The following is a 21,249-nucleotide window of genomic DNA, read 5'->3' on the forward strand; positions in this document are numbered from 1 at the left end:
CTTGGCTTCAAGAGAATGGTTTGGTGACCAGATGAGATTCCCTCTTGACAGTATAATTTTCTTTCATGGAATCACACAAGATGAGGCCACCATAAAGTGTTGATGTGCTAATATGGGGTGATTCTTAGATCAGACCCAAGATGTACTCAAGACTCTGGTTTAAAAGTTTCACCATTGAACCTTGGACTCAAGCCATGTGTTAGGGCTGCATGTTGTATCTAACCCATCTGTTTCCAAAAGCAAGCACTGCCTTCTATCTTTAATGCTCATGGTGTCAGAGAGAACAGAAGACATTACCATCCCACAACCCACAACCCTGGCACCTGGACTCAGAGTGGTCATTCCAACCCCACAGCAGTTCCCACATAACCTGTCAGGCATTTGCACAGAAGTGTCTGCATTAGGCTTTTTTTTTTATATACCAAGGATTGAACCCAGGGATACCATACTACTGCAAAGTCTATGAGATCATTACACTGCTATGCCACCATGTACTTTCAATCTATGTCCTGATTGACCCTCTGTGTATGGATGAGACTGTTAATCCCACCCAGCACATCACCCCCTACTCCAGCTGGTGGCACTATTCAAACAGAAGCATTATGGTCAACATTAAAACAGATCCCCTAGAAATGCAGAAACCAGGGTCTAAATAGTTCAAGTGGTGGAAAGATATTTTTCTACAGTTATGCTATAAAGTTCCTAACAAAAAATTAACATGAACAGTAAAAATGATCATTCACATTTGAGAGGGAGCATGGGAGGAATAGACAAACTCTAGATAAGACAGAGGTTGGGAGGGGACGGGAAAGGGCAGGGGGTTAGAAATGATGGTGGAATGTGATGATCATTATTATTCAAAGTACAGGTATGAAGACACGAATTGGAGTGAATATACTATGTATACAACCAGAGATATGAAAAATCGTGCTGTATATGAGTAATAAGAATTGTAATGCATTCCGCTGTCATATATAAATAATAATAAAAAAAGATTGCTATGGTTAAGCCTGGTATTTGTAGTCAACACCAATGAAGCACTAAAAGAAACTTTGAGCCAGGCATGGTGGCATGTGCCTGTAACCCTAGTGGCTTGGGAAACTGAGGCAGGAGGATCCCAAGATGAAAGCCAGCTTCAGCAACTTACTGATGCCCGAACCAAGTTATTTTTTATTATGAGACAGGGTCTAGAGATATGGCTCAATTGTTAAGCACCACTTTAATTAGCACTAAAATTTAATTAATTGATTGATTAAGTTTAAATATAGGAATCTACAGAAAAAGTTTAAGACTGCTTTGTCAGTATTAGTCAAGTCTCCAGGAAAAAAAGTTGACAAATTCAAGTTGAGCCCCTAAACTTGCCCAAGTATGTGGGCATTTTAGGGAAACCACAAGGGACATTAGGGACAGTAATTGTAGGATATTTACAGCTCCTTGCTGGAAGAGGGGCAGGGGTTCCTGGAATCTAGAGCCCAGGAGAACATTCTGGAAAAACCTAAATGTCAGGAATTGAGATTGATTGTGAGGCCCATGGGGACACTAAGAACACTGGCAGTGAGGGAGCAGGCAGGACCAGAACAAATATCTTAACCCACAGTCTCCCGCTGCCCTCCTGTTGGCATGTTCCCTTTTCTGAACCCAACCTGATGCCGTCAATCAAAGGAAACTATCACTGAAGGACATAGTCCTGAGTCCTCAGCAGAGTACAGAGTATACCTGGAGAGACAAAGGAGGTCACAGTCAGCACACTGGCCAAATACATGAAGAGCTGAAGGAAAACAGACATTCATGAAGACCAGAGTTTTTATATATTCCCTTTTCAATTACTTCTTTGCTCTTTATTTCAGGATTTTTATCTCTAATACTAGATACTGTGTCCCTTTTTGTTCTGAGTTGTTAGAATAGTTTTGCATTATTTTAGATAAACCAAGAGTTAACTAAAATGATGTTGATTTAAAAAATCATTTACACTAATAGACTTTGAAATCAAATCTAGTATGTTTGCACTGAGGTTGACATGGGAAAAATGAAACAAACCTTGTAATCACCACACATATTACCTGCTTATACTCCTAGATTTCTCACACAATTTTATAGAATTAATTATACAAGGTCCAAAGTGGTGTGAAGAAACAATTGACATGTTAAGAGTATCCTTTCCTATTAGAGTATTCACAGATATTGAAGAAAACATTGCACTTTCTAAAGTTTTGATGAATGTTGTAATTTAAACACATGAACATAATAATGTATGGTGATATTATCAAACTTTATAAATAATAACTATATTATGGGGAAAAGTTACCTATGTCCTTTATATTTGTTTGTTCATCATAGTTATACAAAGTAGTGGTGTTCATTTTGACAGATTCATAAAAGCATATAACATAGTTTAATCCATTGCAATCTCCAGTACTTCCTCTTTTCTGCTTTATATCACTGTATTGCAAAAGAAATAAGTGCTTCCTCAGGATAAGATTGTTTTAACCTTGGAGATATGCAAGCAAAGATATGCCTAAAATACCTTCAAAGTTTGCAGTTAGCATGATAGCTCACAGAAAAATTCACATTATTTGTTTAAAAACTGTACTTGATTTGATAATTACATATCCATATTCCTCAAAAGACAAAAAAATGTAAATTTAGCTTTAATTTATTATCCACTTATTATTATTATTATTATTTATTTTATTTAACATCTAATTATTATATTGTCTCAGCAGAAATTCAACAAATGTAGACTCAATTAATTAAGGAGCTTCAGTTTGACATATGAGCATTTCTGACATCTAGTGGTCAAACTAAATGCATTTCTTGAACAAATAAATGAGGGTCCTTTACATGAGCAATCTAGTGAACTAAAAAGGTAACTGCTATTGGTCCATCTGATATTTAATCTGGTTTTGAACACCAATAAATTCTATTTAAAATAAGTAATGATGTTCATTTCAATAAGTGTATGGATCTGTTTTCAAACACACTGCTACTCTAGCCACATAAATTCTTTCACTTGTTAGAAAAATTATGTATATTGTCATTTTTATGACTCCCGGGTGTTTTACAAATAAGCATTAGTTGCAGAGAGGTTAAGAAATGTTTTATCAACTATCAAATTACAGAAAATAGGTCTAAAGTTAAAGTAACCATAAACTATCACTGACTTCCAAGTGTTAACTTCAAAGAAAAGGTTGTTAAAAATTATAAAAATTACCAGTATTTGTTTATCAATAAATGCCTAATAGTTTCTGAGAACTTTGCAAGAATTACATTATTATATCATTACAGAAATCCTATACGTTGACACAATATTTTATCATTTTCCATGTGAGTAAACCAAAACTAGGACTTAGAATGTCACATGAAGTAGATCAAAATCGTAGAAAAAATTTAGTGGATCAGAAGTTATGTTTTTAATCTGTTCTCTAAACTTATTCCCTTTATATAAATATATAATTATTTTTATGTTTCTCTAAATTAATAACATATAGAGAGTTAGAGTCACTAAATGCTCACGGAAATCATGTAATATAATTCTTCAGTTATAAACCTTGAGATATATATAGTTCAAGGTTTGGAAACTAGTTAGAATCATATCTCTGTTACTTATCCATATTTCTGAGTTGAGTTTGAGGAGCTTCTGGGTTTTCCTACAGTGCTGTGTTTTTGCCTGTGCTGCCTCTCTGCCAAAAGTAACTGTTCATTGAGTGACACATTGGGATTTAAAGTGTTGGTGTGAGGCCACTATTCCACCACTTCTGACTAGACTTATGGGACCTGTTCAGGAGAGAATATTCACTAGAGGTTGCACAGATAGAAAGTGACTGGGAACCAGAAGTCTCTGACTAGAAAACAGAGCTCTGTCCTCGGGGATATGAAAACCCTCTATCCCAGGTCCAGAGACACCACCTGCTTGTGAAGGCTTTTCCCAGGAGACTAGAGTGGCTGTCAAATTTCTTGGTCCTAGCTTGTTAAAACTCAGTCACATTTAGTTTGCAGTCTGTGGCATTCAGTCTTTGAGGAATGACTTCTCAGATGCTGGGCAGAAGTAGGTGAGTCAGCTACCCTGGTTTTGTTGAAAGAGGGCTCCAGTGACAGTAACCAAAGTGATCCCAGGGTTGGTAGAGCCCCAGTGAATCAGCCAGTGCTTCTGTAGAGGGCCATTTCTAAGGTCTGCAGAAAGAGAGAGAGGAGTCATGTTGAGAATAATCTGGATCAGTTGCCACAAGGCAGACACTATACAGAAGCACACAGCAAAACATGCACAGTGACAAACAAGCAATCCAGTTTTAACAAATGCAGGAGCATATGTGTAGACACAAACATATGAACAGATGCAGTTATATGAGAACACTCATTGTAATCTGCCAGTTGTCATGACTGATGTTTTTCTTTCTCTAAATCCTTTCATTTTGTCACTCAGAAGAGAAGCTCTTAGTAGTCAGTCATTCCAGGAGGAGAAGATTTATAGCTTATTAAAAAATGGAGAATAGATGGGTTGTGGGATGGGAAGCCTTTAACCCTGGGTAGAGAGTTTATTAAATATTCTGCCTCTGAGGATGGAAGCCAGTCACTAGGAAGAGTTCAACATAGCTGAACTGGGGAATTGAATATCTGAAAGGGGAAGAGAGGTTCAGAAAGGGAAAGGAAGAGAGAGGCCTCAGAAAGTTATGGTGGAGAAAACCTTAGACAACATGCATGAAAGTGCATATTAAACAGAAAAAAGTACAAAGTATATAAAAGGTGAAAATTATTGCATTAGTAGAGGGCACAATGATGGCTGCAGTTTGCAAAGAAGTAGTGACATAGTAGAACTTTATTTTATTTTATTTTATTCTGCTGCTGTTAAGCTTATTAAATATTCTGAATTTGTCATATATTTAGAATATCAAAGAAATTTTAGAAAGAATATTAATAGATAAGTGGATTCTAATGACCGCAGAAATCTTCTTTGAGACCAGGAAGCAAAATATTGCAATGCTAGGATTTAAGCCCCATGAATTTGAGGACTTTGATTAAATGGCTGGTGTACACCTGCATTTGGTGCAGCACCTGCCACAGCATGCTATAAACGTTTCTCTTATGGGAACTTCTGTAATATACCTGATGGGGTCAGAAAATGGTAGTAGTGGTTAAGTTTGCAGATAATTCTGAATATAGAAGGTGGGAGACTTAACTGACTAGAAGCAGCTAGAGCATGTCACAATTTATAAGGTTTTAGGACGTTGACACATGAGCTGTATTGCATATTAAAAACAATATAATAAATAAATACCTGTGAAATTAACATCAACCCCCATCCACTCATTCTAAGTGCTGTCACAAGGAGTCAACGGGATTTATAAAATATATATACATATAAATATAGAAGATATATATATACATATACAAATTTTTGAGCATGTATCTATACATATCCTCAAACCCTTTCCCTTAGCCCCACACAGAGTTCTGCTCCCTTCTCCCTTCTCATAGCATGTGAATCACTGCTTCCCAATCTCAATGATTAATCTCATTAATAATTAAGGTTAATATGTTGATCAATTAGATGCTTTTCAAAAATGAAAAATATGAAGTAATTTTGGTGAAAAGAAATGAATTAGGGGGGAGTTGTGGTAAAAGATATCCTGTTATCTCAGTATCAGTAAGAGAAAGAAAAACTGATTGAATAGTAGTTTCTGAAGATTAAGCCTACTAAATTATTTTTAAATTGACCTGCTCCGGACAACCTCCATCACTAGCAGCAGGGTGCAACATAATGTCATCTTTAATCCGATGTCAGTGATAAACTTGTAACTGATTTGGCTACATGTACGCATGCTGACTTTAATACACTTTTGACAGTGCAAGCAGATTATGGTTTTGAATTGCAGTTGAATCATGTTACACTGAAGCTTAAAGCTTACATTCTTTTTCATTGTTCCTAAGATAAGATAAAACTTCTTGGATTAACCACAAGAGCCTACATTCTGGTTTTCTACCAACTCTCATCTCATCGATTCTGTGCCTTTTTTTTCAGCCAGGTTCACTCTGACCTTCCATTCCTTCATCTTTGCCTTGTCATTCCTCACCACTCAAATCTTTTCCTATTCTTTTCCATAAACGAGAATTTTTTTTTTATCACTCTTCATTCTCATCCTTCTGCTGTCAATTTAGCCAAAGCTCCTCAAGAAATCATCCCCCAAAAGTAATGACCAGATTAGTTAAGCCCCTAGTGTACAGCAACTCCTCTTTGTAATCCAGTTGCCACTTAAATGATCTGATCAGTGTTGGTCCTCCTCACTAACCTATTTGACCCATAAGAGCAGGACAAGTATGTCTAGCTACTTGAGCATTGATACTGTGTACCCAGTGATTATCTAGTATTTAAGTGGACTTGAATGAAGAGATGAGTGTTTAGAACTGAAGAGTAAGGGAATGTAGAGAAGAGGAAAGTACTGAGGATGTCTCCAGGGTTTCTTTCATGGGACAATGTGTGTATCACACCATTAAGTAGGGTTGAGGAAAAAGGAAGACGAATGGTTTCAGAGAGGAGATGATCAAGTTGAAATGACCTTTATTAGATAAGATGTTACATCTGTGGAAGTTATTTTGTAAGCAGCTGATGAAGCCCGGGGCCATAGTTTGCAACCCCAGAAGATGAAGATTTCACTTGCTTCTGCAATGAATTTGATTTAAAAAGAAAAAAACTATTTCAACATCCAACAGAGGAGAAAGGCTACTTTAGACGTTAAACCTAGAAATATTTTTTCATTGATAAGAGAATTACTAGAAATTTTTCATTTGCCGAGTTTAACTATGAAAATGTTACTGAGGTTATTGGGAGTTAATTCACTGTGACAGTGTTAGTAGGTAAATACTAACACCAAAGATAGTTTAAAACATTAAGGAAACAATATAATTTTCCAATGCTAATTTTTTTCTTTTTAGTTATCTAATAGGTTCCTACTTACACATAACATTAGGATTTATTTTGACAGAATTATAAATGCATGGAATACAGTTTGCTCCAATTCAGTGGCCAGTACTTACCCTTGCCCTCTGCCTCCACCCTCCCCTGTTCCCTTTCCTCTACCCTACTGATCTTTCCATTTATCTACATTCTTTTTATTAGTATCTTGTGGCATAATGGTAAAATTCACTGTAATATATTCATATGGGTATATTGGAAAGTTAGGTCAGATTCATTTCGTTCTTTTCCCTTACCCCTACTATCCATTCTCTATCTCAATTTCCTTTTTCCAAAGCTAATATCTTTAGAAAATATAGTTCTTGTAATAAGTATAACCTAAAGGTTAAAAAGAACAATGATTTGATTGAATGTAGCATATTACAGAAGAGGACATGAATTTAAAGTCATAGAAAGCTGTGAAAGTATAAAATGAAATTTAAATGTTGATGCCTTTGCTGGTTTTTACCATTGTGTTCCTAATGCAGACAATTTTAGGTATTCCTTATTCATTCTTATTTTGCAGATAAGGAAAAATTATTTAGCTTTAGTCTTTAAGTTTTTTCCTGCTAAATTCTTTCTGCAGCTTCTTCATTGAGATAACTAATATTATTGGGATGCATAACTCTATTTTTATTTAATCTTTATAATTAGCAGAGATAAATTAAACATGTGGTTGGTCTTTCTAGAAGCGTTATATTGAAGGAAGTATGAAGACTGAAAAACCACATAGGACAATGTGGAAATAGCTCAAAAGAACAAAGATGGTCAGATGTTTCATAACAGTAAAAATGAAAATAGGTAGAAAAACAAAAAGTTGAACATGGATATAAATAGAACTTTCCAAAACTTAGCCAATGGGACATAATAACTATACGTGGAATGTCTAAAGATATGTCACTTTCTAGGTACAACTAGCCCAGTCTCTATCCGAATCCCACCTATAACCCAATCACAAAACATACATTGTCAAATTTCTAATAATGTCCTACCTAGACTCATGTGCACCTAAGCACCACATCATTTTACAGCTTGCCTCCATGCCATAGGGGAAATTACAACATAAGTAGAACACAAGGCACCAGACATCTTCAATTATTATAGTAAACTAGACTGCAGCCAACTTAGACTTATTATTTCCCATCACTATATCAGAAACTTGCTACAGAATTAATATAAACTAGACTGTTCTCAGGTTGAGGCAAGTATTTAGCCTTGATCTTGCTCTCACTTTAAAAAAGACACAGACATTGCCACTGCCACTTCCCTGGTACTATGAAAGGATTGTCCATTTACATAACATGGCATGAAAAAGAATAAATTATAAAAGGCTCTGAAAACTATCTGGGTGAATCCAGTGTTTTCTGTTCAGCTAAGGAACATAATGAGGTGAGGGATACAATTTTTTAGTTCTAGGAAGGAACATTGGTTTCTTGAAATGATATAATAACCTCCAGTTGCATCTAAATTTTGTAATTCCATCTCAAGTTCAGATCTAAGTAACAATTATCCAATCCTCCACTTTTTCTGGATTTTTTTCCCAGAAAGCCTCTTCTTAATTTCTCAGAAACACTTTACAAGAAAATATCATTGCTCAAACCACCAGACAGGTTGGGTTATCATCTCCCCCACAAACACTGTATCACAATCTGATGATATTTTACACACACACACACACACACACACACACACACAAAATCTCAGTTATTCTTTACATCCTCATTAGTAATTATAATCAACAGTGAGTATTTGCTAATTTAATACCATATGCAGTTTCTTCCTTAGAGACTGAAGGGACAAAAGAGATGGAAAGTTCAGGATTATTATTATATTTACAAATTTTACACATGGATTTTCTACAGATGAGGTGAATATTTCAAAGCAAATGTATCTGTTAACTGTCCCTGATATTCCCTCTCTAGGTCTCCTCTGCTGTGTTATGGAATTAAAGAATGGACATCCCATTTCTCCAAGAAATAGGCAACATGCTATGACAGAAGTCAGGGTCTGTCACTGGAAGCAAGAAAACTCCTGTCAGAAATGTGCCTATAACCAATTCCCACCAACATGCTTCAGATCAACAGCACACAGTTCCACCCTTCCTCCTTTCTTCTGATAGGTATCCCAGGGTTGGAAGATGTGCACATGTGGATCGGCTTTCCTTTCTTTGCAGTATATCTGATAGCCCTGCTGGGCAACATCATTATCTTGTTTGTGATTCAGACTGAACGCAGCCTCCATCAACCAATGTTTTACTTTCTGGCCATGTTGGCCTGCACTGATCTGGGCTTGTCCACAGCCACCATCCCCAAGATGCTAGGCATTTTCTGGTTCAATCTCAGAGAGATTGTGTTTGGTGCCTGCATCACACAGATGTACACCATCCACATATGCACTGGCCTGGAATCTGTGGTGCTGACAGTCATGGCCATAGATCGCTATATTGCCATCTGCAACCCCCTAAGATACACCATGATCCTCACCAACAAGGTGATAGCCATTCTGGGCATAGTCATTATAGTTAGGAATTTGGTGTTTATGACTCCTTTCATATTTCTTATCCTGAGATTGCCTTTCTGTGGTGTCAGGATTATCCCCCATACCTACTGTGAACACATGGGTTTGGCAAAGTTAGCTTGTGCCAGCGTTAGGGTCAATGTTATTTATGGCTTCATTGCTTTCTCAGTGGGATTCATTGACCTTTCAGTGATTGGATTTTCCTATATTCAAATTCTCCAAGCAGTCTTCCATCTCCCATCCTGGAATACCCGGATGAAGGCACTCAGCACCTGTGGCTCCCATGTCTGTGTCATGTTGGCCTTCTACCTGCCAGCCCTCTTTTCCTTCATAACACATCGCTTTGGCCACAATGTCCCTCACTATATCCACATACTTTTGGCAAATCTGTATGTGGTTGTTCCCCCTGCCCTTAACCCTGTTATCTATGGGGTCAGGACAAAACAGATACGAGAGCGAGTACTAATGATGCTTCATCCTAAAAGCCATTGACATTTATCCCCAGGAGTATCTTCCACAGTAGTCCAATCAGGAAATAATGAGATCATACCAGAAGTAGAAACTGAAAATATTTTTGTTAAACTTCCCCAGTAAGTCAATAATGAGCTCATAAATAGCAGGAACATTTCTGTTTAACTCCTCTGACATTCCCACACAAGCTAATCACATTATGTGTTCCTCCATTGCCCAAAACTCCAGTACACCCATCAAAAGTCATAGCATAGAGATTCCACAACAATCTCTCTACTATCATCCATGAAGAGTACAAAACAATATTCATGTTTAACCCTACAGGTATCTCAAAATTCCTGAAGGGAGTAAGAAGTTTTGCAAAAACTTGTTGCAGCAACAAGTACCTTGAACAACTTCCTCCCACCTGGAGATTCTCTCCATTCACATTCACAAGGTCAAGTTTATGAGCAGAAAAATGATGTGGGATTTCTTGTAAACCAACCAGAATACAGTGGCCAGAGAAATTAACTGACAGTCTTAAATTATACATACACATTCAGGTTCTGGACTTGTCTAGAAGTTTGACCAGAGAATCACAGTGAAAACTCTTTGAACATCAATATCCCTGTCCATAAAATGTTATAAAATAATATTAATTAAGTACTAGGAACTTGAAAATACTGTAGTGAAAATCTTCACAGCTTGTAAAACATTAAAAGATTTGGGAAAAAAGGGTACATACTAAGGTAGTGTTGTTGTGCCTTCTGGCATTGCTTCTAGATTTAGCTTACTAAATCCAGATCCAGTGCACAGTCCCTAGTCCCGCAATTGGTCCTCTTTGTAGTCCTCTCAGCCCTTACCTTCAGAGACACTCTCAGTCAGGAGGACTGAAGCCCTGACTAGTTTAATGGCCTCTATCTGGGCTTGAGGGATCAGAGAAAACCTTTGCCTCACAGTCCTCCTTGAGATGAGCTTTGAGAGAGACTGCAATGGTGGCTACTGCAAGAGCATAAAGTTATTCTCACTAGGGTGTGGAAGCTAAATAAGAGCATTGATTTGTTGGGTATTCTAGGAGCTGCAAAAACATGAAACTGACTTCTAATTGGAAATAAGACCCTGGTTGAAACTCGGGGTACATTGAGCAGAAAAACACAGAGAATGGGCTAAGGTGACAGTGATGTAAACTGAAAGAGGAGAAAGCAAAATTTGAAGAAATGAAACAAAGACACAAAGAAAGAAATGGTCAGGAAATCTGTTTTTTTTCCCCCAGTGCTGGGGATCCAACCCAGGACTTCCTATACTTCAGGCAAGCATTCATCCTTAGCCCTTAATTTTCTAAATAGAAAGTTTGAAATACCAGAAAGAAGAGCTCAAAAGACTAAAATGATAACATAACAAAAAATGAAGATGACAAAAGAGTCATTTCAGATTGTCTTCCAAATAAATGTCAAGCCAATATAGCTTTTTTAAAAATTCTTTTATTGTTACATATGAATTACACTGAATAGTGGGTTTCTTTTTTTTATTGGTTGTTCAAAACATTACATAGCTCTTGACATATCATATTTCATACATTAGATTCAAATGGGTTATGAACTCCCATTTTTACCCCAAATACAGATTGCAGAATCACATCGGTTACATATCCACATTTTTACATAATGCCATATTAGTGACTGTTGTATTCTGCTACCTTTCCTATCCCCTACTATTTCCCCTCCCCTCCCCTCCCATCTTCCCTCTCTACCTCATCTGCTGTTGTTCAATTCTCTCCCTTGTTCCCCCCCCTTTCCCCTCACAACCTCTTATATGTAATTTTGTGTAACAATGAGGGTCTCCTTGCATTTCCATACATTTTCCCTTCTCTCTCCCTTTCCCTCCCACCACTCGTCTCTGTTTAATGTTAATCTTTTCCTCATGCTCTTCCTCCCTGCTCTGTTCTTAGTTGCTCTCCTTATATCAAAGAAGACATTTGGCATTTGGTTTTTAGGGATTGGCTAGCTTCACTTAGCATAATCTGCTCTAATGCCATCCATTTCCCTGCAAATTCCACGATTTTGTCATTTTTTAGTAATGAGTAATACTCCATTGTGTATAAATGCCACATTTTTTTTTATCCATTCATCTATTGAAGGGCATCTAGGTTGGTTCCACAGTCTAGCTATTGTGAATTGTGCTGCTATGATCATTAATGTGGCAGTATACCTATAATATGCTCTTTTAAGGTCCTCAGGGAATAGTCCGAGAAGGGCAATAGCTGGGTCAAATGGTGGTTCCATTCCCAGCTTTCCCAGGAATCTCCATACTGCTTTCCAAATTGGCCGCACCAATTTGCAGTTCCACCAGCAATGTACAAGTGTACCCTTTTCCCCACATCCTTGCCAGAATATACAAAGAACTCAAAAAACTAAACAATAAGATAACAAATAATCCAATCAACAAATGGGCCAAGGAACTGAACAGACACTTCTCAGAGGAGGACATACAATCAATCAACAAGTGAATAGTGGATTTCATCATGGAATATTCATACATTATTGAGTTTCCTATACTATATTAACAGAACTAAAAAATTCAAAAACTTGCAAATTCCATTTCAAAAATTAACATTATCCTTATGGCAAAATCAGAAAATAAACAAGAAAAAAAAAACAGAAGAACGTAAATACAGAGAAGTTTTTCAAGAGAAACAGATACATAGATTAACCCCACATATAAAAATAGATAAAATTATAAATTTGACATCAATTTGCTTGCATACATTTTAATTAGCTTTTTAATTCATTATCACTTTACAATTAAAGATATTTTTGGAGTACAGTGTGATATTTTAACACATGTGTAGATTTTCTAATGATCAGATCACACTGATATATCCAAAATCTTATTTATCATTTCTTTGTGTTGGAAACATTCAATACCTTCTCTACTAGCTATTTTGAAATATACTATTAAATGTTGTCAGCCATAGTTACTTACTGTGCTAGAGATCATTAGACATTATACTTTCTACTTTTTAATTAAAAGCTACAGGTGTCCAATTGTAAACTATCCTCTATCTCCCCCTATCCTCCACCCTTCCCAGACTCTGCTAACCACTATTCTACTCTCTGTTTCTATTAGGTCAATGATTTTATCTTCGCATTTAAGGAAGAGTATACGGTATTTGTCTTCTGCACCTGGTTTATTTCATTTAATGAATGTCCTCAATTTGGTGCCAATGACAGGATGTCATGATTTTAATGGCTGAATAACATTCCTTTGTGTATTTACACCACCTTTGCTCTGTCCATCCACTCACCAATAAACATTTCGGTTTATTCGTACCTTGGATATTGTGAATCCTACTGCAATAAACATATGAGTGCAAATATCTCTTCAACATACAAATTTCCTCACCTTTGGATATGTACCCAGTGTTGAAATTGCTGTATCCTGTGGTAATTTTCTGAGGAACTTCCATACTGTTTCCTATAATGTCTCTACTAATGTATGGTCCCATCAAATGAGTTATCAGATTTTTCTCCTCTGCATTCTTGACTGACTTTTTTACTTTTTATTTTTTATAAGTCATTCTAACTGGAGTGGGATAATATTTCATTGTGATTTTGATTTGTATGCAAATTGTTTAAAATTAAGTTTATCCTTATTTCAAAAGCAAATGAAAAGAGCCGGACAGACTGTGGAATGTCTGACTTTAAAAGTTAGCTACACAATATGTGCAGAGTTGACTTTGAGGGGAATTAGAGGATGATTTCAAGATCTAGACAATAGTCCACAGAAAATGAGCCTAGGCTATAGAGGCCCATAGGCAACAATTTTTTAAGATGCTCTGAGCCAAGGAAATTATTTTTTATAAAATTAACACAAAACCAACAATTATAGTACATGTGCCCCAAAGACTGGGCACTGATTTGAGATTAAAATTCACGGACAATTTTGAATAATGGGCTCCAAGTTGAGTAGCAGCAAACATTTACTTATTGCTCATTAGCATTTTCCCCAAAAACATACTGAGAAGCCTATTTTTAGGGTTTAGTAATAATAATCATAATGATAACACAACAGCATTGAACCACCAACAAGAACCTCTAAGGGCTTTACAAACATGCTCACATTTATTTCTTCCAGTAAATAAACAAATTAGAAATATAATATTTTAATAATTTATGCAACTTGTCAAGTGGCAGACATGGAAGCAAAATTCTGTCCTGCCCAAATTCTACACTTGAATCCTTGGTTACAAGGAAGGGGACTAGTCAGAAAAAAAGAAATCATTACCACAAGTTCAGCCATATATTTTACCTGCAGGAAGTAATGGAGTAAATTACGACAAGTTAAGAATATTGAGTCAGATTCAGGAACATTTTTGCCTGACAGAGTCTGGCAAATGGGGATATGAAGGCATCAAGTCACCACTATGATGTTAGACACCTGCCTAGAACAGGGGTTGTGGTATGATGAAAGCTGGGCTTGCAACTTGGAAAGCTTGTGGTTGAAGGCTGAGGATCAGGTTTGAAAGCAAGTAGAGAAGAGCCCTTGGCGAGAAAATTGTCCAACTACCCTGAGGCAACTCTGCTATGAGGGAGGCCAAGTTAGCAATATGGTGAAGGCTCAGAAAAAGGACTATGCCTAGCCATTCTGCTGTGTTTGAGCCATTCCAACCCAGGAGCCAGAGCTATAAGTAAAGAAGCCATATTGGGCACTCCATCTACAGTAGATGCCCTGGGGTCCTAGAATGTAACTCAGGGTTACATGGTGCAAGGTGATCAACTCAGACTCTCCCTAACACCTTGTTTTTAAAAAATGTGGGAAAACTGAAGAAACTGAAGAAGGTGAAAGAATGTGACTGGGAGAAATTAAGCAACTAGGATAAAGAGGATTAAAAAAGGCAAAAGATAGAGAGGAAAGGACATGAGGATGAAATGGAATAGATGTTCACTGTAAACTCCTGATCCCCACCTCACCCCAGAAACAGCAGAAGCAGAAGGAAGGAGGATCTTTGGATGCCCAAACCATAGTCCATTTTTCTCTGAAGGAGGTTCAATGGTATAGAACCAGATTGTCTTGGAAGTATATGAACAGAGCAGAAGGCTGGTGTCAGAGCAGGGATTCCACTCACTGAACCAGTTTCAATGAACCCATTTCCAGATTCAAGATAATGAAATCACACAAGATATGGCATCCTGACTGGCTTGCTACTTTGTGAGATCATCTTTTTAGGTCAACCACAACAAGTGGTGATAAAAGGTAAAGTTTAAAATTCCCATAAACTTCAGCTTCTGGCCAAGATAGAGTAAAAGGAACTGAATTCACATTAATAACTAGAAAAAAAGAGCAATCAAAACTGAGTGAGATATATTAAGTAATGGTTCTAATACACCAGACATCATGCAAGTGAGAACAGGAACCCTGCAGTATGGGAAACAAGTGAGGCAGTTGCTCCAGTTTGCTGCCTCGACCCAGTTCCCAGGCTACTGTGAGGGAAGAGGGATGGTCCCCAGGTGTAATTCAGTGGAGTCCCTGAATTGAAGAGGTCTAGTTGGAAGTATATAAAGAAGAATAAAGCTACAGTTAACAGGGCAGAGTTCTGGCGAAGAAAGAACTGCACACAGAGAGAATGGTCACAATCTGCAAAGGATCATCCAGTGATAAGTGTAACAAATGAGGAAGCTACATGAGGTAAGGGGAGAAACTACAGTACCCTAAGGATTAAAAAAGAGAGTGTCCAGCTCTCACATCAGCCTAAAGAATAGCCATTCTACAAGCCAGAAAAGGAAAACAAAAACATAATTCATGAGGCTTCAGTCAGAATACTCAAAAAAATCTTTCTTCAGTTGTAAATCAAAACTAGTTCTAGACCAAAATTTGTTCTGGTTATGCTAACAGAGTCCAAAAAGGTCAAATTGTTTCCAAGTAAGTTACATGCATTCAGAGAAAAGATTAAGAATATTTGCAGAATTAAAACTAAATTAAATTTAGTATCTAAGCAAAATCCAAAATATGTGATATACAATAAAAAGTTTCTAGAAATGAATATAAGTAGAAAATACAACCACAAATAGGATGAGGAAGGAAATTAATCGATCAAAATTAGCAAATTAGAAAACAAAAACATTCAATCATTAAAACTGAATCCCATGCACTCAAAAACATTAAGTAGAGTCATAGAAGACATTCAGAAGACAAGGAAAACTGCCAAAGATGAAAATGTAGATTGATGGCATCAAGGGTAGATTATTACTGCATAAAGAAAAAAAGTTGGATTTGTTTCATTAAATTGAAAGATTCCTGCTGTATAATTTGCAGCATACACTATAATTTTTATGGCATTTTTAAAGTTCCATGACAAATGCCATGAGGAGTTAACTTTCATTCATTCAATTGAATAGGCTGTACATATCTAATAAGCATGTGCCAGAAGCCCACAGAACTTCTGAAGGAGTTTTTGGAATATGCAAAAGATGTTGAATGTGCACATGTAAATGAGCATGAAAATCCATAGATGAGTAAGTAAACTTTGTACCCAGGAGACCACCTGTTGCACAGTATTGGGCTAAATTACCAGGAAAGCATTCAGAAAGAAAGAAAATCACTTTTTTTTCATCCACCTGCCTAACCTAGGAGGACCTTTTAGGCCCAGGGGAAGGCAAATTGAGAAGTTCAAAAAAGGAAGTGTCCCTGAGCATCTAGAGTATAATATTCTGCAGATACCGCTGGAACCAACCAGAGCCTCAATTCCTGTGAACCTGACCCCATGCTTCATCTCTTCTGTAAGTGAATCTTAGCACAGGATGCTGTACTGAGTTTAACCAGAAGACAAGACACCTATCTCAATCTGTTTTTCTTTCCTGAGTCAGTACTGCTGAAGTAGTCTGAAAAGCAAGAAATATAGACCATCTCCTCATCAGGTAAGGAGGCACAAGTGGGGGAGTCTATACTTTTGGAACTTCTCTCTTTGTCCTCCTCTGGGCACTTTGTAGCACCAGAAATATAAAATATAAAAGCTCCTTTGTCCAAAGGAGATTAATAGCAGGTAGAAGAACTAGGAAGTGCATCATCTGGAACCCAGTTAAGAAAATTTGGAGATTTCAGCTACAAATATAGAAATTTAGGGGTTGTAAGACAAAGAATCTGCCTCTAAAAATCTTTGATCATTGGGTAGAAATTACATTTGGTGTATGTAACTTCAGAGGCAGGGGACAAAGACCACAGCTGGGTGGCAGTAAGAAAGTAGTAGTTGAGCAAATTTCAGCACAACCCAATCAATTGGTAAAAGCTCTTACTCCCAAATTCAGAAAATTGTACCCAGAAAAGCAAGGAGCTACCTATCTCTATCTACACTCAATAGTAGCTGGAACTACATGTGTAGAGATGCCTTCCATGCCTGAGTTTTATCCAACTAGGTGATCCCTCCAACAACCTTTCCACTGCTTAAAATAAGGCTTCCCTGGTGCCATGCTGTGGGCCTGTCATGCAGCCTGGGGAAGGGCTTGGGCTTCAAATACTTTGATTTGATTTTAGACTTTCAGCTTCCTTGGATTCCTCATGCTGTCTCTGGCTGGAAACAGAAAACACAAGCTCTTAGTCCTTATCACCAGTTCGGTCTCTCGCAAATGATTAGTGACATCACGGGTAAAATATATTTCATTTTTTATAAGATTGATGGGCAAGCATATTTTCATGGAATTATTTGCAAGGCCTAAAGGGGTTCTGGAAATTAATTGTATCCAACCTTATGTGTAAAGTGGGATTAGGATTAGAATAGTACAGCATGGTTGCCTACCAATCCAGATTGCAAACAAGATTAAAAGAGGAGGGGAGGCAAAAGGACAAGTGCTTTGCTTCTAGGGCTGAGTAAGTCATTCAGAGCTTTTTAGATGACTTATGAGTGAAGAACATGCAGAAATGTTCATAGAAAGGAGAAGAAAATGAATGGGAGACAAAATAATCTTATAGTTCTTATATTGCCCTCAGAAATGCCATGCTAGGGTAAAAATAATTAAGGGACAAAAAAAAAAAAAAAAAACACATATTTCTTCCCCTAGGCTTCTCCACAAATATGGCTGAATTCCCAGTCCTTCCATTTGACTTGAACTTCTATTTCTTACACATTTGAATACTATCAGTTAAACCATAGAAAAGGCATAATATCACTGAATCTGAACTTGCACAGTGAAAGACAGACGGCTAAAGTAGTCAACTTACCCGACCTACTTCATTGTGTGTCACAAATGAAACACTTTGTTTAAAATTGATTTTGGACTTGCCAAAGTCATTGCTAATATACTCTATTATTAGCAAGACAAAAAGACTTGGGAGATTTTCTAAGTATCAGGCAGGAAAGCTACATCTGTCAGACTTTCTTGGGGAAGCAGAGGTGAAATGGGGAGACCAGGAAAGGAATGTCCATCCTCCCTCCACGTAGAGCAGCCAGTATCACTAAAAGTCTCCCAAATGAAAAGAATCTGAGATGAGCCAGCTGACAGGATTGGAATGGCATTTGGGGAAAAAGAAATACATAACTGGACAAATGTACTATTTGAATCTCTTAAAAAAGGTATGCCTCTACCAATGTGTCAATATCACACAGTTTGGGGTCTATGGTATAATTACAACGTCTTTGTCACCCTACCTCTACCCCAAACTATTCCTTCTTTAAAAGATTCCATTTTCTAAATGGTTAGTTACATCACGAGTAAAGTATATTTCATTTTTTATAAGATTGATGGGCAAGCACATTTTCATGGAATTATTTGCGAGGCCTAAATGGGTTCTAGAAATTAATTGTATCCAATCTTCTGTGTAAAGTGGGCTTTACACAGATTAGAACAGTACAGCATGGTTGCCTACCAATCTGGATCTTGAGCTCTCAGTTCCTTATTTATAAGATATATTTGATAATAAGATATATTTTACTAGATATTGATGATTAAATGCTATAAAGTTCTAGAATATTTGAACACACTTCACAGGAAATAGTAAGGGTTCCAAAAATAATTATATAATTTTATGTTATATTGGTGAGCCTAATGAAAAAGAAACAGGACAATTCTTAAATTCTCAATGAAAAAGAGCTTCTAAATCCACAAAATAACAACTTAATAGAGATTTCTGTCCCAGTAAACATATTTAAGTACAAAGGACTATATGATTTGTAAGGCCTGACTGATACTTTTGCTAAGGTACAACACTCTTTTGGGATCTCCTTAACAAATTTATGTACAATTTTTTTTTCTCAAGCCTATCCCTCAGGTCAGAGTTAGCCATCGCTCTTGCACATATAATTATCATTGTTCCTATTGGTTGTTCTCATTATTACCCATCAGCCTCAAGAGTTATTTTAGTTTCACTCCTTCACAGTAAAAGTGTTTCTTATTTAATTTGTGGACCTGGCACCTAATGGAATGCCAGGGGAAAGACTAAATAAAAAGAAAATAGTGGCAATATTGAACTACTGTCCAGAGGGTGAGAAACATGTACATGGATCATTATATTCAAGATAGAAAAGGAGCATGAAAAAGGGATGGAAGGCTGGAAAGGTGGGCTCTAGCACCCCTGCACCATTGCAATCACCAGATTTCCACTTGTTCAATGACACTTATTGCTCCCTTGTGACTATGTGAAATTGCTCATTCACTTTAAACTTGTTTCTTCCAGAAATTAGCTATTCTCCAAATATGAAGATCTAAGAGGTAGATGGGGGTACAATTATGTGGTAGGGTCCATTTTACCAAATAAAAGTGAGCTCTTAGAAAAGTGGAAGTTAACTTTATTTTTAGTATATGATGAATAAAAATCTATAATTAAATCAAAAATAAATTCAACTACAATCACATAATGCAAATTGCATGGGAACTAGGGACATTTATCTGTGCCCCTTTTATGTCAGGCTCTACTAGGCATACTGTGAGAGTTAAATTGCAGATACGATAGTTTATGTGACTATGAAAAAGAAAACAGGAAAAATTTATAGATACAAATTGAGAATCTCATTTGTCCCCAAAGTGTTTCCTAAGTAATTTTTTCCTCTTCAGTTTCTGAAAGTACCCAAGAATTCTATTGAAAGCATAAGTTGATTAAATCAAGTCCATAATAAATCATATTATCTCAGTCCTCTGCACTGTATAATGTAATAGGAGTAGCCCAACTAGCATGGCATTATGGATAAACAGACAAATAACAATGGCCTGGATATACTGCCACCAGTTGTGTCCATGTAATGAATGTTGTTTTATCTCCATGTACTTAGAGTCATTAGATGATTTTTATTCTCAATTTACAGATCACTAAAAGAAAGTTGTAAAAATTCATGACTGAATATGGTGGCACACCAAAATGACTCCGACCCCAGTGAAATTTCAGACTTCCTTCTGAATTGTTTTGTCGCATCTCCTGGCTGGCAACTCTGGCTGTCCCTGCCCCTCAGTCTCCTCTTCCTCCTGGCCATGGGGGCCAATGCTGTCCTTCTGATCACCATCTGGCTGGAGGCCTCCCTGCATGAGCCCATGTACTATCTGCTCAGCCTCCTCTCCTTGCTGGACATTGTGCTCTGCCTCACTGTCATCCCCAAGGTCCTGGCCATCTTCTGGTTTGATTTCAGGCTCATCAGCTTCTCTGCCTGCTTCCTTCAGATGTATATCATGAATAGTTTTCTAGCCATGGAATCCTGTACATTCATGGTAATGGCCTTTGATCGCTATATAGCCATCTGCCACCCACTGAGATACCCATCCATCATCACTGACCAATTTGTAGTCAAGGCTGTCATTTTCATTGTGGCCAGGAATGTCTTTATATCTCTGCCCATTCCCATTCTCTCAGCACGACTCTATTACTGTGGGAGAAATGTCATTGAGAACTGCATCTGTGCCAATATGTCTGTCTCCAGGCTCTCTTGTGATGATGTCACCCTCAATCGCCTTTACCAGTTTGCTGCAGGCTGGACTCTACTGGGATCTGATCTTATCCTCATTTTCCTCTCTTACATCCTCATACTGCGAGCTGTGCTAAAACTCAAGGCTGACGGTGCTGTGGCCAAAGCCTTCAGCACTTGTGGTTCCCACTTCATCCTCATCCTCTTCTTCAGCACCATTCTTCTGGTCTTTGTCCTCACACATGTGGTCAAGAGAAATGTCTCTCCTAATGTCCCAGTCTTGCTCAATGTCCTTCACCATGTCATCCCTGCAGCCCTAAACCCCATTGTTTATGGGGTGAGAACCCAGGAGATCAAGCAAGGAATCCAGAGATTACTGAAGAAAGGGTGGTAACCAGGGCAACTGACTCCCTGCTTTCCTAATGTAGGATGACTTGATGATCAGTTGATGGAAAAT

General features: G+C 37.3%; 2 protein-coding genes across 2 annotated transcripts; both read left to right on the forward strand.

Moving 5' to 3' along the window:
- The first annotated feature begins 9,013 nt into the window (after positions 1–9,013).
- Positions 9,014–9,955, forward strand: LOC143391431 (olfactory receptor 52E5-like). The gene has a single exon (XM_076844132.2). The coding sequence runs from the start codon at positions 9,014–9,016 to the stop codon at positions 9,953–9,955; it is 942 nt and encodes a 313-aa protein (XP_076700247.2).
- Positions 9,956–20,238: 10,283 nt separating this feature from the next.
- Positions 20,239–21,186, forward strand: LOC143391432 (olfactory receptor 56A3-like). Its single transcript, XM_076844133.1, has one exon. The coding sequence runs from the start codon at positions 20,239–20,241 to the stop codon at positions 21,184–21,186; it is 948 nt and encodes a 315-aa protein (XP_076700248.1).
- Positions 21,187–21,249: the final 63 nt, after the last annotated feature.

This window comes from Callospermophilus lateralis, chromosome 2, assembly GCF_048772815.1.
Source record: "Callospermophilus lateralis isolate mCalLat2 chromosome 2, mCalLat2.hap1, whole genome shotgun sequence".
In the NCBI taxonomy this organism is placed as follows: Eukaryota; Metazoa; Chordata; class Mammalia; order Rodentia; family Sciuridae; genus Callospermophilus; species Callospermophilus lateralis.

Excerpts from the sequence above, each read along its gene's own strand:
- LOC143391431 (XM_076844132.2), top strand. The coding sequence starts at position 9,014 with ATGCTTCAGATCAACAGCACACAGTTCCACCCTTCCTCCTTTCTTCTG.
- LOC143391432 (XM_076844133.1), top strand. The coding sequence starts at position 20,239 with ATGGTGGCACACCAAAATGACTCCGACCCCAGTGAAATTTCAGACTTC.